At 40.8% G+C, this 19582-nt stretch overlaps 1 protein-coding gene across 20 annotated transcripts in view; it reads left to right on the top strand.

Annotated features, from left to right (window-relative positions):
* Positions 1 to 56: 56 nt before the first annotated feature.
* Positions 57 to 19582, top strand: part of THOC2 (THO complex subunit 2) — a 132888-nt gene continuing 113362 nt past the window's right edge. For all 20 annotated transcript variants that reach the window (XR_010111333.1, XR_010111334.1, XR_010111336.1 and 17 more), the window contains exon 1: positions 57 to 193. Coding sequence is in view for 13 of the 20 variants with exons in the window: in XM_008976731.5 (XP_008974979.4) it covers positions 123 to 193 (71 nt within the window). In the remaining 7 variants the exon portion in view is untranslated. The remainder of the gene's footprint in view (positions 194 to 19582) is intronic.

Here is a 19582-nt window from a genome sequence, read left to right as displayed (position 1 = left end):
AAAGTGGGGCGGGAAATCGAAAACCGAACTCTTAGCTCCCGGCATTCCTCGTGGGCGGTGCTCCCCTTTGACCCTTCGCTCGCGTGCTACACATCCGGGCTTCTGCTACTAGTGAGAGGAAGATGGCGTCCGCGGCTGTGGTGGTTCCCGCAGAGTGGATAAAGAACTGGGAGAAATCAGGGAGAGGCGAATTGTGAGTGTTCAGGCCGGAGGCAGGCGCACTGCCGGGCCGGGCCAGGGCGTCAGCTGCACTCTCACCTGTAGTGGGAGGTTGAGGGGGAAAGATGTACCCCCTCCCCCACCCGGGCGGCGGGCGTGGATGGTCGGCTAGGAGTTTCGAACTCGGGGAGAGGTGCTGTTTACCGCCGCGGACCTCCTTCCTTCCCTGGCCTCCCAGAAATCGCTACTGCCTGCGGTAGCTGGGCTTCCTTTAGCCTCTTAGTAGAACTCCTATTCCGCCCCTGCAGGTCTCCGCGCTCCCTCTTGGTCTCTTTTTGTGTCCCCCTCTTCGCTTGATCTCACTTGGCTGCTTTATCTTTATGGGGCTGAGCTGGGGCAATTCGGACTTTCCATCTCTCTCTGTGCCATTTCTTCACTCTGCACCCGTTGGACTCCGCAGTTTGGAGCTTGGCGCCTCCTCTGCCTGAAGTCCAAGGAGGGCGAACCGTCCCGGATTCCCCTCCCCTCCTCTCCTCTTCGCCCGCTGCCGCGAAGCCCGGGGCGCCGCGAAGAACCCGGTTTGGCACCTCTCGCCCTCCCGGGGAGCGGTCTCTCGACTGTCCCGGCCTCGCGTAGCGCCGTGGGGAAGTGTGGCAGGGATTGCCGCTTTCCCTGAAGAACTACCGACATTTCTTTGCTCCGTCTTTTCACCTTAGAGCTATTTCGGGTTGGATTCAACTTTCGTCATTAAATGTTCCCTAAACCCCATTTTATCCTGGGACTGCAACTAATTCTGGCAGCTCTCCAAGCTTCTCCAGTACCTAGGATAACGCGTTTCCTTTAGTCGTGAAACTTTCCCCCGTAACACCGAAAACAGTAATTTGCCATACCCCTAGTCTTCTCGCCCCCACATTAGAGCGCTCCCTCCTCCCCTTCCCCTGGAAGGAGTCGTTTAAGCAGCAAAGCAAACCTCAGATATAAGAACAAATATTAATAACATCTCATTTCCTTCTCTGGGTCGCTTTTAGATGCTAAAGCTCAACCCTGGATGAAATTAACCCTCGTTAGCCATTTTTGTCGTCCTTGCCCACCCCTCTCCATTTCTAGTAGCCAGTTTACCGTGGCTCATGCTAAAGATTCAAATCTTTGTAACTTCGTTACTTGGAACGAAACACGAGGAACGCGTTGCCGGATCCCGCGCTTGTAATAGTGCCAGCCTATGTGGCTTCCTCCCCCGCACCCCACGCACTGCTGTATGAAGTCTTAACAGTGTGAGCTCTAGAATTCCCTAAATAAGCGGCTGTCTTAGCCACTTAAGTAGCTGAGTGACCTTGGGTAAGTTCCTTAACCACTTGGACTGTTTCCCCTTGAGTAAATTGGGAATAATAAGTACTCTACTCAAAGGATTGTTGTGAAGACTAAATAATGCCTGTAAAGCACTTGGCTTATAGTAAGTGCTCAAGTGATAGCTATTAAAAGTAATATTATTCCAACCTTTAGATATTTAAACTTCTCAGGACAGCTCATGCACTTAAAGTCTGTACCACTCAGGTTAGCAATTAATTGGTCTCTGACTTATTCATGTGTGTTTATTCTTGCACTGTAATGAATTGGGAGGCCTTTGAAATATAGGGACTATGTCTCATATTTCTTTTGGTTTAACACATGCCCCGCCCCCCCAGCCTATGCTTAGAGTACTTATTGGTTTATTAATTGTCAGAGAAGGCTATTTGATAAATCTTCGTTTTTAACTATAATGAACATTTTACAAATCCTGGTATGTGCTAGTTAACAAATAGCTATCAAGTTTGATAGCTAGTTGACAAATAGCCATCAAGTTTGGGGAAGGCAAGATGGGAAGTTACCCAGCCAGACCATCATCTTCATCGATATTAGGGTAATCCCCCAAAACTGATAAAAGCAGTTCATTGTTTTGTTTACTTTCAAAGCCAGCTCATTTATTTAGGGGCTGTTATCTTTGTAGATTGCTCAGCTTCCTCCTTTCAGCTACTGTTTTTTGACAGTTTTACTTTTTTTTTTCCCCTTGAGACGGAGTCTCGCTCTGTCGCCCAGGCTGGAATGCAGTGGCGCGATCTCGGCTCACCGTAACCTCCGCCTCCCGCGTTCAAGCGATTCTCCTGTCTCAGCCTCCTGAGTAGCTGGGACTACAGGCGCGTGCTACCACGCCCGGCTAATTTTTTGTATTTTTACTAGACACGGAGTTTCACCGTGTTAGCCAGGATGGTCTCCATCTCCTGACCTGGCGATCCGCCCACCTCGGCCTCCCAACAGTTTTACTATTATTAATGCCACCTTAGCATGAGTGGTATTAGGGCTATAAGGTGAAATTCTGCTTGGCTTCTGACTGGTAATGGTTTGAGAAAAAGTGATGTAGGAGATCGAAATACTTAGATAAAATGGAATTTTAGGTTCACATTATGTATATTTACATAATACATGCTATCTCTCATAGTTCTTATGTTTGAAGAGCTGCTTAAAAACTGTTATTAGAAGCCGAGAGTGGTGGCTCATGCCTGTAATCCCAGCAAATTGGGAGGCCGAGGCGGGTGGATCACCTGAGGTCAGGAGTTCCAGACAAGCCTGACCAACATGGAGAAACCCCATCTCTACTAAAAGTACAAAATTTGCCGAGCGTGGTGGCACATGCCTGTAATCCCAGCTACTCAGGAGGCTGAGGCGGGAGAATCGCTTGAACCTGGGAGGCGGAAATTGCGGTGAGCGGAGATCGCGCTGTTGCACTCCAGCATGGGTAACAAGAGCGAAACTCTTAAAAAAAAAAAAAAAAAACCCAAACAAACAAAAACAAACCAAAAACAACAGCAAAAAAAACCTGTTATTAGAACTTACGTGTATGTAGTTATTGCATGACTTGTGGAATGTGGATTGAATTATAGTAGATCCAAATCAGTATAGTCAGTTTTATGATTGCATTCTGTTACAGGAAGAGAATTTAAAATTGTGTAACATAATAAGCTATTTTAAATAGTTAAACACATCACCATCCAGTACTTAGTTTCAGTTTATTTGACCTGTTTTCCCTCTATGAAACTTTGTTGCATATAGCATGTCTTTGGAGTTTTTGTGTCTTCCTAAAGATAGGTGTTAGCATTTTCATATTGCTAGGCAGAATACGTGGTGGTGCAAATATATTACAAAAAACCTTTTTCCTTTGTCTGAAAACAGCTTCTGAAATATAAAACAGCAACTGGAAATGTTAAAAATGAAGGTAGTGTGCCACCACATTATTAGTGAAGCTATAGATTTGGCGTTTAGAATATGACCAATATTTAAAATTATACCTTGGGTGAATTTTTCCTTTTTAACAAGATAAATTAGCAGATAAGCTTTAACTTGACTGAAAACTATCTTTTTAAAAATAATGTGATATATTTCATGAGGTTGTTAATTCATTTCTTGTCTGTCACTTCTTACCAGCATAAATCTTTTCTGGGGGTGGTAGTCAGCTAGTGTTGAAAGCAACATAAGAGATGTATGGGGCATTTTATAACTTTCAGATAGGGCAAATTCTTAATTGTACGCCATGAAAAACAACTGTCTATTAAATGGAAGGTCTTGACTTTGAAGAATGTTTTATTAGGTAATTAGAGAGAAAAGTAAAACTGTATTTTGCCTATCTGAATGGTCCATCCATCACATATCTAGATATCCCATTATGTTTCCAGAGATACCAATTATGTTTTTAATGCTAAATTATAGAACTCTTAAAGAGTGACCTTTTCCAAGAGGGATCAGAAGGGCAAAGGAGGACTACCAAAATGTAATTGTAATTTCCAATAATACTTATATCTAAATGCAAACTCTTCCAAATTCTGAAAGATATGTATTTAATCACTTAATTTTGGAATTAGTTTTAGTTTCTTGATTATTTTATATTGACGTAGAACTTGCCATGATGAAGCTAATAAACTTGCATGTACTGGTAGATCCAGTGTAGAATTCTGTTTTTGGTAGAAATCATTAACACAGTGAACTCAGCATTTCTTTGTTACAGGCAACCTTAATGGAGAATTGATATTCGAAGCTCTTAATCTGAAGATGCTAGCCTCATGTTAATACTTAGTCTAATTTTGAAATACTTATGTTTGTTGAATATCATCTGTTTGTTTGAATAGCTTATTTAGGTATCAATTAGAAAGTTTTATTAGGTCTTACCTTATTAATGGTAGTTACAATAAAGTTTTAAAATTTAATTGCCAAATGTTTTGATTGCTGTTCTTTTTCTTCTGCTGCTACGACATGATTTTAGACATTCTAGAACTTATTTAAGTATATTTGGTTGTTCAAAACATGCCATCTGATCTGAATTTCTTGGAGGATTCCAGGTAAAGGGATATAATCATTCTAAGAAATTTTAGTCTTGGTGGTTGAGTCTTTTTTCCTCGCAAAGTTGCTCCAAATTCAGCCAAAGCTTTATCTGAAACCTTTTCTTGATGTCTCAGTTTTCATTTAGCATTTAATTTCCCATTTCGACCTGTATTCATAAGCTAAGTATAAGTCTTAGTCTGTTTTCCTGGGAAGAGAAACATTCTTCACAAAATGTTGAAGCAATGTCAGGAGGTTGTATAGGCTACTGCTTTGTTTGTTAAAACAAATTATTCTGTAATGCTTTAATGTTTAGGTAGGGTGAGTGCTGTCAATATACTTGTGCTTTTTTCCTACTGTAAGTGCGGCAACTCCTGTTGTCTTTTTTTTTTTTTTTTTTTAACATTTCCTGTTTCCTTTTCTTTTAAATGCATGTTTCTACAAGATAAAACTGTGTTGTCCCAGTATTCATTTTTGTGGGTTATGTTTCTGTTCTACAAATGATAATAGAGGTAGCACTTTATTTAACTACATTTAACCTTTTTGTTGTCTTGTTTTAAAGAATTAAGTGAAGCGTAAATGAACATCAGCCTTCTATATATGAAAGCCACATTTGAGATGTGAGCATAATCAAGTAGTTTAAGCTTGTGACTCTGTTTCCTTTATACTGGAAAATGGGAACAAGTAAGATGAAAAGCCGTATACTCATGTTAAGAAGTATTCACAAAATACCTTTTAAGTCCTTGAAGGAACTTCAGACATTTTATTCAGTTTTCCATACATCTTTTGACAGAAAGTAGATTCTGTCCTCGTTCTCAGGGACCTGAGACAGCATCTCCATAATAGCACTAAACTATTTTAAAAGTAGAAAAAATGAATGCCTGGCGTGGTGGCATGTAAGGTGGTGTGCACTGTGGCACACACCTGTAATCCCAGCTACTTGGGCAACTGAGGCAGGAGGAAGGATTGCCTGAGCCCAGGAGAGCTCTGGGCGACATAGCGAGAACCTATCTCTATTTTTATTTTTAAAAAATTAAATTAAAAAGTGGAAAAATGGTAAACTCAAGTATTTGAAAGTTATTAAGGGATTAAAATAATTTCAATTTGGACTGAGACAGAAAATTTGATTATTTTTAAGCGATATTAAAGTGGGCAACTATTAGAGGTAGTTTTGTTTTTTCCTCTCCCTATAATTTAGGTTAGTGACCTAAAACCATTAGGCAGGTGTATAGTAAGACAAATGTAATGTTCAGAAACAGTTTCTTTAAGAATCCTTGGTGGACTTCTATTAGTGAATTACTTAGGGAGAAGAGCACAGATACATCTACTTGTTGGGGAAAAATCTTAGTGTTTGTTTTTAGTTTCTTGTTATAACTAAGGAATACCAGTTTTTTTTTTTTATTAAAAAATTTATTTTTAACTAAGTTTTTTTTGAGACAGGGTCTTGCTTTGTCACCTAGGCTGGAGTGCAGGCGATCACGGCTCACTGCAGGCTTGACCCCCCCAGGCTCAAGGGATTTTCCTGCCTCAGCCTCCTGAATTGCTAGGGCTACAGGTGCATGCCACCATGCCTGGCTAATTAAAAACATTTTTTTGTGCGGGTGTATGAGTAGGGATGGGGTTTTGCTATATTGCCCAGGCTGGTCATAAACTCCTGGCTTCAAGTGATCCTCCCCCCTCAGCGTCCCAAAGTGCTGGGATTACAGGCATGAGCCACTACGCCCAGCCAAAGGAATACCTCTTTTATACTAGGGAAATATAAGTATCTATTATGCAAACAAATTGCCTTATTGTAATAACCTTTCAATGGTTCCATATGCAACTTGAGCAAATCTTTGAGATTCTAACTAATAGTTCATGATGACATTGTCATCTGTGTCCTAATGAACATGTTTGTAGCCTGGTGACTGACAATATAGAATTATATTTCAGTTATTTCTTAAAGTTATGTAATGATGACTGTACCATTAGTCTAGGTAGGAGTTTGCAACACTGATGTGCAAACTCTTCCCCGCAACCATTGGAAGGCTTTTTGCAAAAGACATGCATTAAGATTGTTAAATAGAAATGAAACTATTGAAAATGTGAGGAAGCAAGTGCATTGTTATAAGGAGAAGTTTTTTTTTTTTGTTTTTTGTTTTTTTGAGACAGGGTCTCACTCTGTTGCCCAGGCTGGAGTGCAGTGGCACGATCTTGGCTCACTGCAGCCTTGACCTCCTGGGCTCAAGTGAATAAGGAGGAATTTTAAACAATTATTTTATTTCTCTTTCTTTCTCATCCTTTCCTTTTCCTTTCCTCTTTTTCTGTTTTCTCTTTTTCTATATGAAGGAATATTTGAAATTGCATTTTAGTAGCCCGAGTACAAAGGGAAAGATGAGTTACTTTATTCTGTTAAATTCTTCTTTCAAAGACATGGTGCTTCCTGCTATTATTATTATTATTTTTTTTTGAGACAGAGTCTCACTCTGTCGCCCAGGCTGGAGTGCAGTGGTGCGATCTTGACCCACTACAACCTCCGCTTCCTGGGTTCAGGTGATTCTCCTGCCTCAGCTTCCTGAGTAGCTGGGATTACAGGCATTGGCCACCAAGCCCGGCTAATTTTTGTAGTTTTAGTAGAGACGGGGTTTCACCATATTGGCTAGGCTAGTCTCAAACTCTTGGCCTCAAGTAATCTGCCCTCCTCGGCCTCTTAAAAGTGCTGGGATTATAGGTGTGAGCCACGGTGCCTGGCCCCTGCTATTATATTCTAAAGGGAATTGACCCTATAAGGGAAATGAGAACCCAAAGAGGGAATTGTTTTAATACTTCATAGTAAATATTGAAGCAACCTTGATATACTTATATATCTCCTCTCCACAAAAGACCTAGATGGCATTTTTAGGTTATATCTTCTGATGCTAGTCTGAAGCAGATGTTATTTCTATGTTGCCTAGTGGAAGGAAGATTGATTTTGTTTTATATTCCAGATAAACTTATGTTAGGTTTAACGTATTTTGTGAAATTAGAAGCTTAATCGTGTTTTTTTTTTTTTTTTTTTTTTTTGAGATAGGGTCTCACTCTGTTCCCCAGGCTGCCCAGGCTGGAGTGCAGTGGTACTACGATCACCACTCACTGCAGCCTCGACCTGCAGGCTCAAGTGATCCTCCCAGCTCAACCTCCCAAGTAGCTGGGACTATAGGCATGTGCCACCACACTCGGCTACTTTTTTTTTCTATTTTTTTTTTTTTTTTGTAGAGATGGGGTCTCACTTGTTGGCTAGGCTGGCTAGGCTGGTCTTGTACTCCTGTGCTCAAGTGATCCTCCCACTTCGGCCTCCCAAAGTGTTGGGATTACAGGCATGAGCCAGCATACCCAACTTTAACCAGTGTTCTTAACCAACCACTGTTCTCTTTTCAACCCATTAGAAGGCCTGTCTAGTTCTCCAGGGAAGTAGTTGAAAGTACTTGGGATCAAACTTAAACCAGCTTACCATTTGTAAGGTACTCTCAGAATAATTTTTTTTAGTGAGAAATGTTTAATAGCTAAATGACATTTTCTTTCTTTGTTTTTGTTTTTGAGATGGGATCTTGCTCTGTCACCCTGGAGTGCAGGCTGGAGTGCAGTGGTGCGATCATGGCTCACTGGTGTGATCTTGGCTCACTGCAGTCTCAACTTCCTGGGCTCTGGCGATCCTCCCACCTCAGCCTCCTGAGTAGCTGGGCCCACAGGCGTGTGCTACCATGCTCTGCTAATTGTTTGTGTTTTTGGTAGAGACAGGGTTTCACCACGTTACGAGGCTGGTCTTGAACTCCTGAGCTCAGGTGATATTACCAGGCTGGTCTTGAACTCCTGAGCTCAAGTGATTCACCCACCTTGGCCTCCCAAAGTGCTGGGATTACAGACGTGAGCTACTATGCCTGGCCTGACATTTTCAAACTAAATATTTAATTTAGTAGATGCTCTCCATTGCCCTTATTTTTTATTTTTATTTTTTCTGAGACAGAGTCTCGCTCTGTTGCCCAGGTTGGAGTGCGGTGATGCAGTCTTGGCTCACTGCAACCTCTGCCTCCTGGGTTCATGCGATTCTCCTGCCTCAGCCTGTAGAGTAGCTGGGATTACAGGTGCGCACCACTGCGTCCAGCTAATTTTTGTATTTTTAGTGGAGACGAGGTTTCATCATGTTGGCCAGGCTGGTCTCAAACTCTTGACCTCAACTGATCCACCCACCTTAGCCTCCCAGAGTTCTGGGACTACAGGTGTGAGCTACAGTGCCTGGCTTCCATTGCCTTTTTATTTTTTGGTTTTGAACATATTTGTGAAACCTAGAAGTGAATTGTTGACCAGCAAAAGTTTACTCTGTTGACTTTTAATAACCTTACCCTGCTCATCCTGATGATAGGGTATTGACATAATCAGAAGGCACAGAGGTGAGCTGCAAGGTTATGTATAATCTGCAAAGTAGATAATCTCTCTGTGGATGATTGTAATCTGGCATCTTATTTAGCCTTAGATGTGATATATAAGCAGGTTCTGTAAGTCTTAAAATTATTTGTTTCATTGACTAGAAAAAGGATTACTAGATATAAAAGAGTAAGAAACTCTTCTATATGAATTCATTGGCTCTCTTTAAAGCCTTGTGCAACATGGAAGAATTTTTTTCTAAATTGTGAAATGTAATGAAAATACAGAGAAGTCATGAAACCTCAATATAGAGCTTAAAATAATCACTGTAAGATGCACCCCTATGTAACTTACACCCAGGTCAAGGCAACATACCGTTTGTTCCCGATCAAACCTTTCCCACCTCTCATGTAGTAACCATTATCCTGACATTTATGGTTTTCCTCTTGATTTTTCTCTTTTTTTAACCTTGCATCTTCAACTCAAAGGAACTTTCTTGATTTTCTTTGCAGTGTCATTACCCAATATGTTTAATTTTTTTCTTGAACTTCATATAAATGAAATCATTGAATATTTATCCTACTGTTTCTGGCTGCTTTTGTTCAACAGTTATGACTTTTAAGATTCATCCATATTGTATGTTTGCAGTTCATTGATTTTCCTTTTTTTTTTAGTTCATTCATTTTCATAGTCGCAAGATACTCCATCGTATACCAGTATTTGTTTATTTTTATGCTGTCTTGTTAAACATTTTTGTTGCTTCTAGTTTTTGGCTATTACTAACAGTGCCAATAGAAACATTATTATACAACAGTTTTGGTGTATACAAGCATGTGTTTTTGTGGAGTATATACTAGGTGTAGAATCTCTGGGTTATAGGTTACACTTTAGCTCTGTTAGATATTGCCAAGCTATTTCAGTGTACACTCCCACCAGCAGTGTATGAGTTGACCTTGTTTCACATTGTCACTATGTTTGATATTGTCAGACTTAAATTTTTTGTAAATATGTATGTAATTTTACTGTGGCTTATATTTCCATGAGCATCTTTTTATATGTTATTGGTCATTTGGAGTACTTATTTTTTTTTGTTTGTTTGAGACAGAGTCTTGCTCTGTTGCCCAGTTTGGAGTGCAGTGGTGGCGTGATCTTGGCTCACTGCAACCTCTGCCTCCCGAGTTCAAGCGATTCTTGTGCCTCAGCCTCCTGAGTAGCTGGGATTACAGGTGTGTGCCACCACACCTGGCTAATTTTTGTATTTTTAGTAGAGACAGGGTTTCACCATGTTGGGCAGGCTGGTCTTGAACTCCGGACCTCCGATGATCCGCCCGCCTTGGCCTCCCAAAGTGCTGGGATTACAGATGTGAGCCACCACGCCTGTACTGGAGTTCTTATTTCTTTTTGTGAAAGGTCTCTGTCATATCTTTTGCCTTTTTTGTTATTGAGTTGCTTGAGTTTCTTTCACTGATTTGTAGGGGTTCTTTATATAGTCTGTATTTGAGCCCTTTTTGGGTTACACTGCATGTGTTACAACTGTCTTATTTTTTTTAAATTTTAAGTTCTGGGATACATGTGCAGAATGTGCAGGTTTGTTACATAGGCATACATTTGCCATGGTGGTTTGCTGCACCTATCAACCTGTCATCTAAGTTTTTAAGCCCCACGTGCATTAGGTATTTGTCCTAATGCTCTCCCTCCCCTTGCTCCCCAACCCCCAACAGGCACCAGTGTGTGATGTTCCTGTCCCTGTGTCCATGTGTTCTCATTGTTCAGCTCTCACTTATGAGTGAGAACATGTGGTGTTTGGTTTTTTTGTTCCTGTGTTAGTTTGCTGAGAATGATGGTTTCCAGCTTCATCCATGTCCCTGCAAAGGACATGAACTCATCCTTTTTTATGGTTGCATAGTATTCCATGGTATATATGTGCCACATTTTCTTTATCCAGTCTATCATTGATGGGCATTTGGGTTGGTACCAAGTTTTTACTCTTGTAAATAGTGCTGCAGTGAACATACGTGTGCATGTGTCTTTATAGTAGAATGATTTGTAATCCTTTGGGTATATACCCAGTAATGGGACTGCTGAGTCAAATGGTATTTCTGGTTCTAGATCCTTGGGGAATCACCACACTGTCTTCCACAATGGTTGAACTAATTTACTCCCCCACCAACAGTGTAAAAGCGTATCATCGGCAGCAAGTACTCTGTTGTTTTCCTTGAAGTGACAGGCTCACTTGGTTCAGTTTTGAGAAAATGCCTGTGAAAGACCCATGTCTTAAAAACCATAGTTTGCTTTTCTTTCAAGTAAAAAATGGTGTTTCATAAAAACAAGCTAGTTCAGCTTGCAATTCAAACAATCGCACAAGTGCTTTACCTGTAGACAAATACTGTGGTTGTATTTGGGTGTGTGGCAGAAATTATTTATGCAACCTTTTAAATTTCATCATATAGGCTATTGAAAGGATGTGTTATTTTTTAATTTTTTTTTTTTTTTTTTTGAAGATAGAGTCTTGCTCTGTCGCCTAGGCTGCAGTGTAGTGGTGTGATCTCGGCTCACTGCAACCTCTGCCTCCTGAGTCCAAGCAATTCTCCTGCCTCAGGCTCCCGAGTAGCTGGGACTACAGGCATGCACTACCACGCCCGGCTAATTTTTGTATTTTTTAGTAGAGATGGGGTTTCACCATTTGGTCAGACTGGTCTTGAACTCCTGACCTCAAGTGATCCGCCCTCCTCGGCCTCCCAAACTGCTGGGATTACAGGCATGAGCCACCACGCCGAGCCAAAAGGATGTGTTCTTAAAAAAAGACATGCTTGCCCAGGCACAGTGGCTCACTCCTGTAATTCCAGCAGTTTGGGAGGCCGAGGTGGGCAGATCACTTGTGGTCAGGAGTTCGAGACTGGCGTGGCCAACATGGTGAAACTCCATCTCTACTTAAAATACAAAAATTAGCCAGGCATGGTCGTGCACACCTGTAATCCCAGCTACTCAGGATGCTGAGGCGGGAGGATTGTTTGAGCCTGGGAGGTGGAGGCTGCAGTGAGCCAAGATTGTGCCACTGCACTCCAGCCTGGGAGACAGAGCAAGACTCTGTCTCCAAACAAACAAACGAAAAAAACCAGCAACAACAAAAAAACCCCAAAACAACATGTTCTTAGGGTTCAGGATTTAACAAAATTAACAATTTTTAAGTAACTTTTTTACTGTGGTAAAAAAAAACACCTAACATGAAATTTACCTTCTTAGCAAATTTTAAGTGAGCAGTACAATATTGTCAACTATAAGTACAATGTTAGCAGATCTTCTCCTGATCTTTTTCATCTTCTATGAGCTGAACTTTATATCCATTATACACCAACTCCCCATTTTCCCCTTCCTGCAGCCTCTGACAACCACCATTCTACTTTTTGCTTCTGAGTTTGACTACGTTAGATACTTTATATAAGTAGAATCATACAGTATTTGTCCTGTGGCTGGCTTCTTACCTTAGCACACTGTCCTTAAGGTTCATCCACATTGTAGCACATGACAGGATTTCCTTCTTTTTTTTATGGCTGAATAATGTTTACTTTCATAGATATACACGACGTTTTCTTTATTTGCTCTTCTGTTGGTGGACATTTAGGTTGTTTCTACCTCTAGGCTATTGTAAATAATGCTGCAGTGAACATGGGAGTGCAGCTATCTCTGTGCGATCCTGACTTAAATTTTTTTGGATAAGTACTCAGAAGTAGGAATGCTGGATCATATGGTAGCTCTACTTTTCATTTTTTGAGGAATCTCTATACTGTTTTTCATAACAATTGCATTATTTTATTTTATTTAATTTTTTTCGAGAGATAGGCTTTTGCTTTGTCACCCATGCTGGAGTGCAGTGGTGCAATCATAGCTCACCGTAACCTTGAACTCCTGGGCTCAAGTGATTCTCCTGCCTCAGCCTCCTAAGTGGCTGGGACTATAGGGATGTGCCACCATGACCCGCTAATTTTTAAATTTTTTTTGTAGAGATGGAGTCTTGCTGGGTTGCCCAGGCTGGTCTCGAACTCCTAGCCTCAAGCAATTCTCATGCCTCGGCCTCCAAAAAGACTGGGATTGCAGGTGTGAGCCACATGCCTGGCCTATTTTTTTTCTTTTTTTTGAGACAAGGTCTCACTCTGTTGCCTAGGCTGGAGTGCATGGCGTGATCTCAGCTCACTGCAGCCTTGACCTCCTGGGCTCAAGTGATCCTCCCACCTCAGCCTCCCAAGTAACTGGGACTATAGGCCTGCACCACCATGCCGGGCTAGTTTTGTCTATTTTTTGTGGAGATGAGGTCTCTTTGTTACCCAGGCTTATTATTTTTTATTTTTGTTTTTGAGACAGCATTTTGCTTTGTTGCCCAGGCTGGAGTGCTGTAGTGAAATCATAGCTCATCATAACCTGAAACCCCTGGACTCAAGCAATCCTCCCGCTTCAGCCTCCCGAGTAGCTAGGACTCACACCACAATGCCTATTTCTTTCTTTCTTTTTTTTTTTTGTGTAGAGACAGGGTCTTGCTATGTTGTTCAGGCTGATCTCCAACTAACCTCAAGGAATCTTCCTGCCTCGGCCTTGCAAATTGCTAGAATTACAGGCATGGGCCACCATGCCTGGCTGGCATCACCATTTTCTTTTATTTTGGAAATATGTTTTATTTTTTAATTTTTTTTTTGAGACAGGGTCTCACTCTGTTGCCCAGGCTGGAGTGCGGTGGCGTGATGTCAGCATATGTTGATTGTAGAGATGGAGTCTTGCTAGGTTGCCCAGGCTGGTCTCAACTCCTAGCCTCAAGCAATTCTTATCCTTGGCCTCCGAAAAGGCTAGGATTGCAGACCTGAGCCACCACGCTTGGCAAGAGTTCCCTTTTATCCACATCTTCGATACTTATTTTTTGTCTTTTTGATAATAGCCATTCTGACAGGTGTGAGGTGGTATCTCATTGTAGTTTTAATTTGCATTTCCCTAGTTATTAATGATTTTGAGGTTTTTTTTTCTGTTGGTCATTTGTATGTCTTTTGAGAAATGTCTACTCAAGTCCTTTGCCCATTTTAAAATTGGGTTGTTTTCTTGACTTCTTTTTTTTTTTTTGGGAGACGGAGTCTTGCTTTGTTGACCAGGCTGGAATGCAGTGGCACCATCTCGGTTCACTGCAAGCTCTGCCTCCCGGGTTGATGCCATTCTCCTGCCTCAGCCTCCCGAGTAGCTGGGACTACAGGCGCCCGCCACCACACCCGACTAATTTTTTCGAATTTTTTTAGTAGAGACAGGGTTTCACCATGTTAGCCAGGATGGTCTCGATTTCCTGACCTCATGATCTGCCCACCTCGGCCTCCCAAAGTGCTGAGATTACAGGCGTGAGCCACCGTGCCCGGCCCCTTGACTTCTTTATATATTTTGGATATTAACCCCATATTTGATGTTTGGCTTGCAAATATTTTCTCTGAATCCATAGGTTGTCTCCATCACACTGTTAATTGTTTCCTTTCCTGTGTAGAAACTTTTTTTTTTTTTGAGACAGAGTCTCGCTCTGTTGCCTAGGTTGGAGTGCAGTGCCGCGATCTTGGCTTACTGCAATCTCTGCCTCCTGGATCCAAGCGATTCTCCTGCCTCAGCCTCCTGAGTAGCTGGCATTACAGGCATGCGCCACCATGCCCGGATAATTTTTGTATTTTTAGTAGAGAAGGGTTTCTCCATGTTGGTCAGGCTTGTCTTGAACTTCTGACCTCAGATTATCTGCCTGCCTTGCCCTCCCAGACTGCTAGGATTATAGGTATGAGCCACTGCACCCGGCCTCCTGTGTAGAAACTTTTTTTGTTTGATGTAATCCCATTTGTCTATTTTTGCTTTAATTACTTGAGCTTTTGGGGTCAAATCTAAAAAATTATAGCCCAGACCAGTGTTGTGTAGCTCTTCCCCTATTTTTTCTTTTAGGATTTTTATAGTTTCAGGTCTTACATTTAAGTCTTTAATTCATTTTGAGTTGATTTTTGTATATGGTGTGAAGTAAGTGTCCAGTTTCATTGTTCTGTATGTGGATATTAAGTTTTCCCAACATTCTTTATTGAAGAGACTGTCTTTTTCCCATTATGTGTTCTTGGTACCCTTTGTTGAAAATTAATTGGCTATAAATGCATGGATTAATATCTGCGCTCTCTATTCTGTTCCATTGGTTGATGTGTCTATTTTTATGCCAGCGCCATGCTCTTTTAATTACCCTAGTTTTGTAATATACAGTTGGCTGGCCTTATATTTAGTGGGTTGGCTGCATCCACAGATTCAACCAACTGCAGATCAAAAGCTGTGGATATGGAGGGCTGACTGTTAAGTATTTTTCTATCTACAGTTGGTTGAATCCGCAGATGCGGAACCTGCGGACGCAGAAGGATGACTGTATATATGCCATATATAAGGGACTTTTGAGCATCTGTGAATTTGGTGTGTGTGGGAGATGGTCCTGGAACCAATCCCCCGTGGATACAGAGGGCCAACTGTACCTTGAAGTCAAATAGTGTGATACTTTAGCTTTTTTCTTTTTGTTCAGGATTGCCTTGGCTATTGGTTTTTTTTTTTTTTTTTGGTTCCATATAAATTTTAGGATTTTTCTGTTTCTGTGAAAAATGGCATTGGTGTTTTCATAGAGATTGCATTGAGTCTTTATATCTCTTCAGGTAGCATGGACATTTAAACAATCTTAATTATTCTAATCAATCAACATGGAATATCTTTTCATTTGTCATCTTCAGTTTCTTTCATCAGCATTTGATAGCTTGTGGTGTATGGATCTTTCATCTCCTTGGTTAAATTTATTACTAAGTATTTTATTTTTTGTAGCTATTATATTTTTATTTTTATTTTTCTCTTTTTGCCATTCTTGCAGTGCTACAATATAGCTATTTTAAATGGAATTAAAACTTTTTTTCAGGTAGTTCATTGTTAGTATATAGAAACACTACCTATTTTTGTGTGTTGATTTTTATATCCTGTGATTTTACCCTATTTATTATTTCCTTTTTTTAAAAAATTTTTTTGCCTTGATGGATACAATATATTTATTATTTCTAACTTTATGGTGTAGTCATTAGGATTTTCTGAATATAAGATCATTTTGTCAGCAGAGACAGTTTCACTTCTTTTCTTGTTTGGATAACTTTCATTTCTTCTTTTTGCCCAATTGCTCTGGCAAGGACTTTTAGTACTCTGTTGGATAGAAGTGGAGAGAGTGGGCAGGTACCTGATCTTAGAGGAAAAACTTTCAACTTTTCACTATTGAATATAATGTTAGCTATGGGCTTGTTATTTATGGCCTTTTTTTGTGTGTGTTGAGGAACATTCATTCTATAGTTAGTATGTATTTTTTTTTTTGATATGGAGTCTTGCTCTGTCGCCCAGGCTGGAGTGCAGTGGTGAGATCTCGGCTCACTGCAGCACTGCAGCCTCCACCTCCTGGGTCCAAGCGATTCTCCTGCCTCAGCTTCCCAAGTATCTGGGATTACAGACGCACGCCACCACACTCGGCTACTTTTTTTTTTTTTTTTTTTGAGACAGAGTCTCGCTCTGTCGCCCAGGCTGGAGTGCAGTGGCGCCATCTTGACTCACTGCAAGTTCCGCCTCCCGGGTTCACGCCATTCTCCTGGCTCAGCCTCCCGAGAAGCTGGGTCTACACGCGCCTGCCACCATACCTGGCTAATTTTGTTTTTGTATTTTTAGTAGAGACGGAGTTTCACCGTGTTAGCCAGGATGATCTCGATCTCCTTACCTTGTGATTCGCCCGCCTCGGCCTCCCAAAATGCTGGGATTACAGGCGTGAGCCACCGTGCCCGGCCCACACTCAGCTGCTTTTTATATTTTTAGTAGAGATGGGGTTTCACCATGTTGGCCAGGCTGGTCTCCAATTCGTGACTTCAAGTGATCCACCTGCCTTAGCCTCCCAAAGTGCTGGGATTACAGGCGTGAGCCACTGCGCTCAGCCTCTATAGTTAATTGTTGAGAGTTTTATCATAAGGATATTGAATTTTGTCAAATGCTTTTTCGGCATCTAATGAGATGATCAAGTGATTTTTATCCTTCGTTTTGTTAGTGTAATGTGTCACATTTAGTGTATGTTGTACCATCCTTGCATCCCAGGGATAAATCCATTGTGATCATGGTGAATGATCCTTTTAATGTGCTGTTAAATTCTGTTTGCTGGTGTTTGTTGAGGATTTTTTCATCTGTGTTTATAAGAGGCATTGACCTGTGATTTTCTTTTCTTGTAATGTTTTTGTCTGGCTCTGGTATCATGGTGTAGTAGCCTCTTATATTCCTTTTTGTTTCTGTGTAATTGGTTGTAATGTTTTCTCTTTCGTTTCTAATATTGTTTGAATTTTCTTTTTCTTTATTGAATGTCTAGCTAAAGATTTGTCAGTTTTGTTGATCTTTTTTAAAAAAAAACTCTTAATTTTATTGATTTTTTTCATTTTCTTTTTCTTTTTTTTTTTCTGAGACAAGGTCTCACTTTGTCACCCAGGCTGGAGTGCAGTGGCGCTATCTTGGCTCACTGCAGCCTCGACATCCTGGGCTCAAGTGATCCTCCTGCCTCAGCCCCCCAAGTAGCTGGGACTACAGGCGTGGGCCACCATGCCTAGCTAAGTTTTTGTATTTTTTTTGTAGAGAGAGGGTTTCACCATGTTGCCCAGGCTGGTCTTGAACTCCTGAGCTCAAGCTATCTGCCCGCCTCAGCCTCTCAAAGTGCTAGGATTACAAGCGTGAGCCACCGCACCTGGCTGATTTTTTTTTTCTTCTTTAATTCTCTATTTCAGTTGTTTCTGCCCTAATCTTTATTATTTCCTTCCTTCTATTAACTTTGGACTTAGTTTATTCTTCTTTTTCTAGTTCCTTGAAGTTTTGAGTTAGGTGGTTTGAGATTAAAAAAGAAAAAGGCATTTATAGGCCTGGCTCCGTGGCTCACACCTGTATTCCCAGAACTTTGTTGGGCTGAGGTGGGCAGATTGCTTGAGCCCAGGAGTTCCAAACCAGCCTGGGTAACATGGTGAAACCCCATCTCTTCAAAATATACAAAATTAGCTGGGCATGGTGGCATGCACCTGTGGTCCCACCTAATGGGATGTTGGGGGAGTGGTGGTGCTGAGGCTGAGGTGGGAGGATCACTTGAGCTCAGGTCGAGGCTGCAGTGAGCCAAGATTTTGCCATTACAGTCCAGCCTGGGTGATAGAATGAGATACTGTGTCAAAAAAAAAAAAAAAAAGCCTTTATTGCTACAAATTTCCTCTTTTGAACCGCTTTTGGTATATCTCATGAATTTTGGTATTTATGTTTTCATTTTCATTTGTCTGAAGGTATTTCCTAATTTCCTTTTTGATTTCATTCTTTGATTCTTTGGTTGTTCAAGAATGTGTTTAATTTCTACATAATTGTGAACTTTCCAGTTTTCTTTCTGGTATTGATATCTAGTTTTATTCCATTGTGTTTGGAAAAGATACTTGGTATGATTTCTATCTTTTAAAATTTGTTATTTGTTTGTGATCTAATGTGATCAGAATGTTAGATCACATGTTAGAGCCTGGAAAAAGGTTTGTGTGTGCTTGAGAAGAATGTAGTCTCCTTATCTTGGGTGGCATGTTATGGATATGTCCATTAAATCCATTTGGTCTGTAGTATTATTCAAGTCTTCTGTTTCCTTACTGATCTTTTGTCTGGGTATTCTATGGAAAGTAGTGTATGAAATTCCCTACTATTACTGTGTTGGTGTCTATTTGTTTCTTCAGCTCTGTGTCACATATATTCATATGCTGTTGTCCTCTGATGTGGTATGTGTATATATTTATAATTGTTATATTTTCAAAGTATATTTTGTCTAATATAAGCATAGCCACCCCTGTTCTCTCTTGGCTAACATTTGAATGGAGTATCTTTATCCATCCTTTCACTTTCAGCCTATCTGTGTCCTTAAATTTAAAACACGTTTCTTGTAGACAGCATACAGCTTTTTAAAAAAATAGCTCATCTTAAAAAAGATCAATTTAGATACTTTGTCTTTTGAACATGGAGTTAGATGTTACATTTAAGGTAATTACTGACAGGAAAGGACTTACTATTGCCATTTTGTTAATTGTTTTTCTGTGTTGTAGCTCTTCTGTTCCTCTTTTCCTCTCTTGCACTCTTCCTTTATATTTTATTACATTTTTCCTTGCAATTTGTTTGTTCAAGAGATTGGGTCACTCTCTGTTAGATTTTCCCACAGTTTGGATTTTGGTGATTGTATCCCTATGGTATCTCTTAATATATTCCTCTGTTGTCTTTTTCTGTAAATTGGTAGTTGGATCTAGATGGCTTGATCAGATTTTGATTCACACTTTTTTTCTCCCCTAAAGACAACTTCATAGGTAGGTGATGCTTTCTTTTCTTTTTTCCTTTTTTTTTTTTTCCTGTCTCCCAGGCTGGAGTACAGTGGAGCGAGCAGTCATGGTTCACTGCAGCCCCAATTTCCTGGGCTCAGATGATTTGATTTTTTCACCCCAGCCTCCCGAGTAGCTGGGAGTGCAAGCATGAGCCACCATGCCAGGCTAATTTTTGTATTTTTTGTTGAGACAGGTTTTCACCATGTTTCCCAGGCTGGTCTTGACCTCTGGGCTCAAGCTATCTGCCTGTCTTGGCCTCCCAAAGTGCTGGGATTACAGGCGTAAGC

The sequence above is a fragment of the Pan paniscus genome, chromosome X (assembly GCF_029289425.2).
Source record: "Pan paniscus chromosome X, NHGRI_mPanPan1-v2.0_pri, whole genome shotgun sequence".
Lineage (NCBI taxonomy): Eukaryota > Metazoa > Chordata > Mammalia > Primates > Hominidae > Pan > Pan paniscus.
The sequence above is the reverse complement of the archived record's forward strand: the minus strand, read 5'-3'. Positions and strand labels throughout refer to the sequence as shown.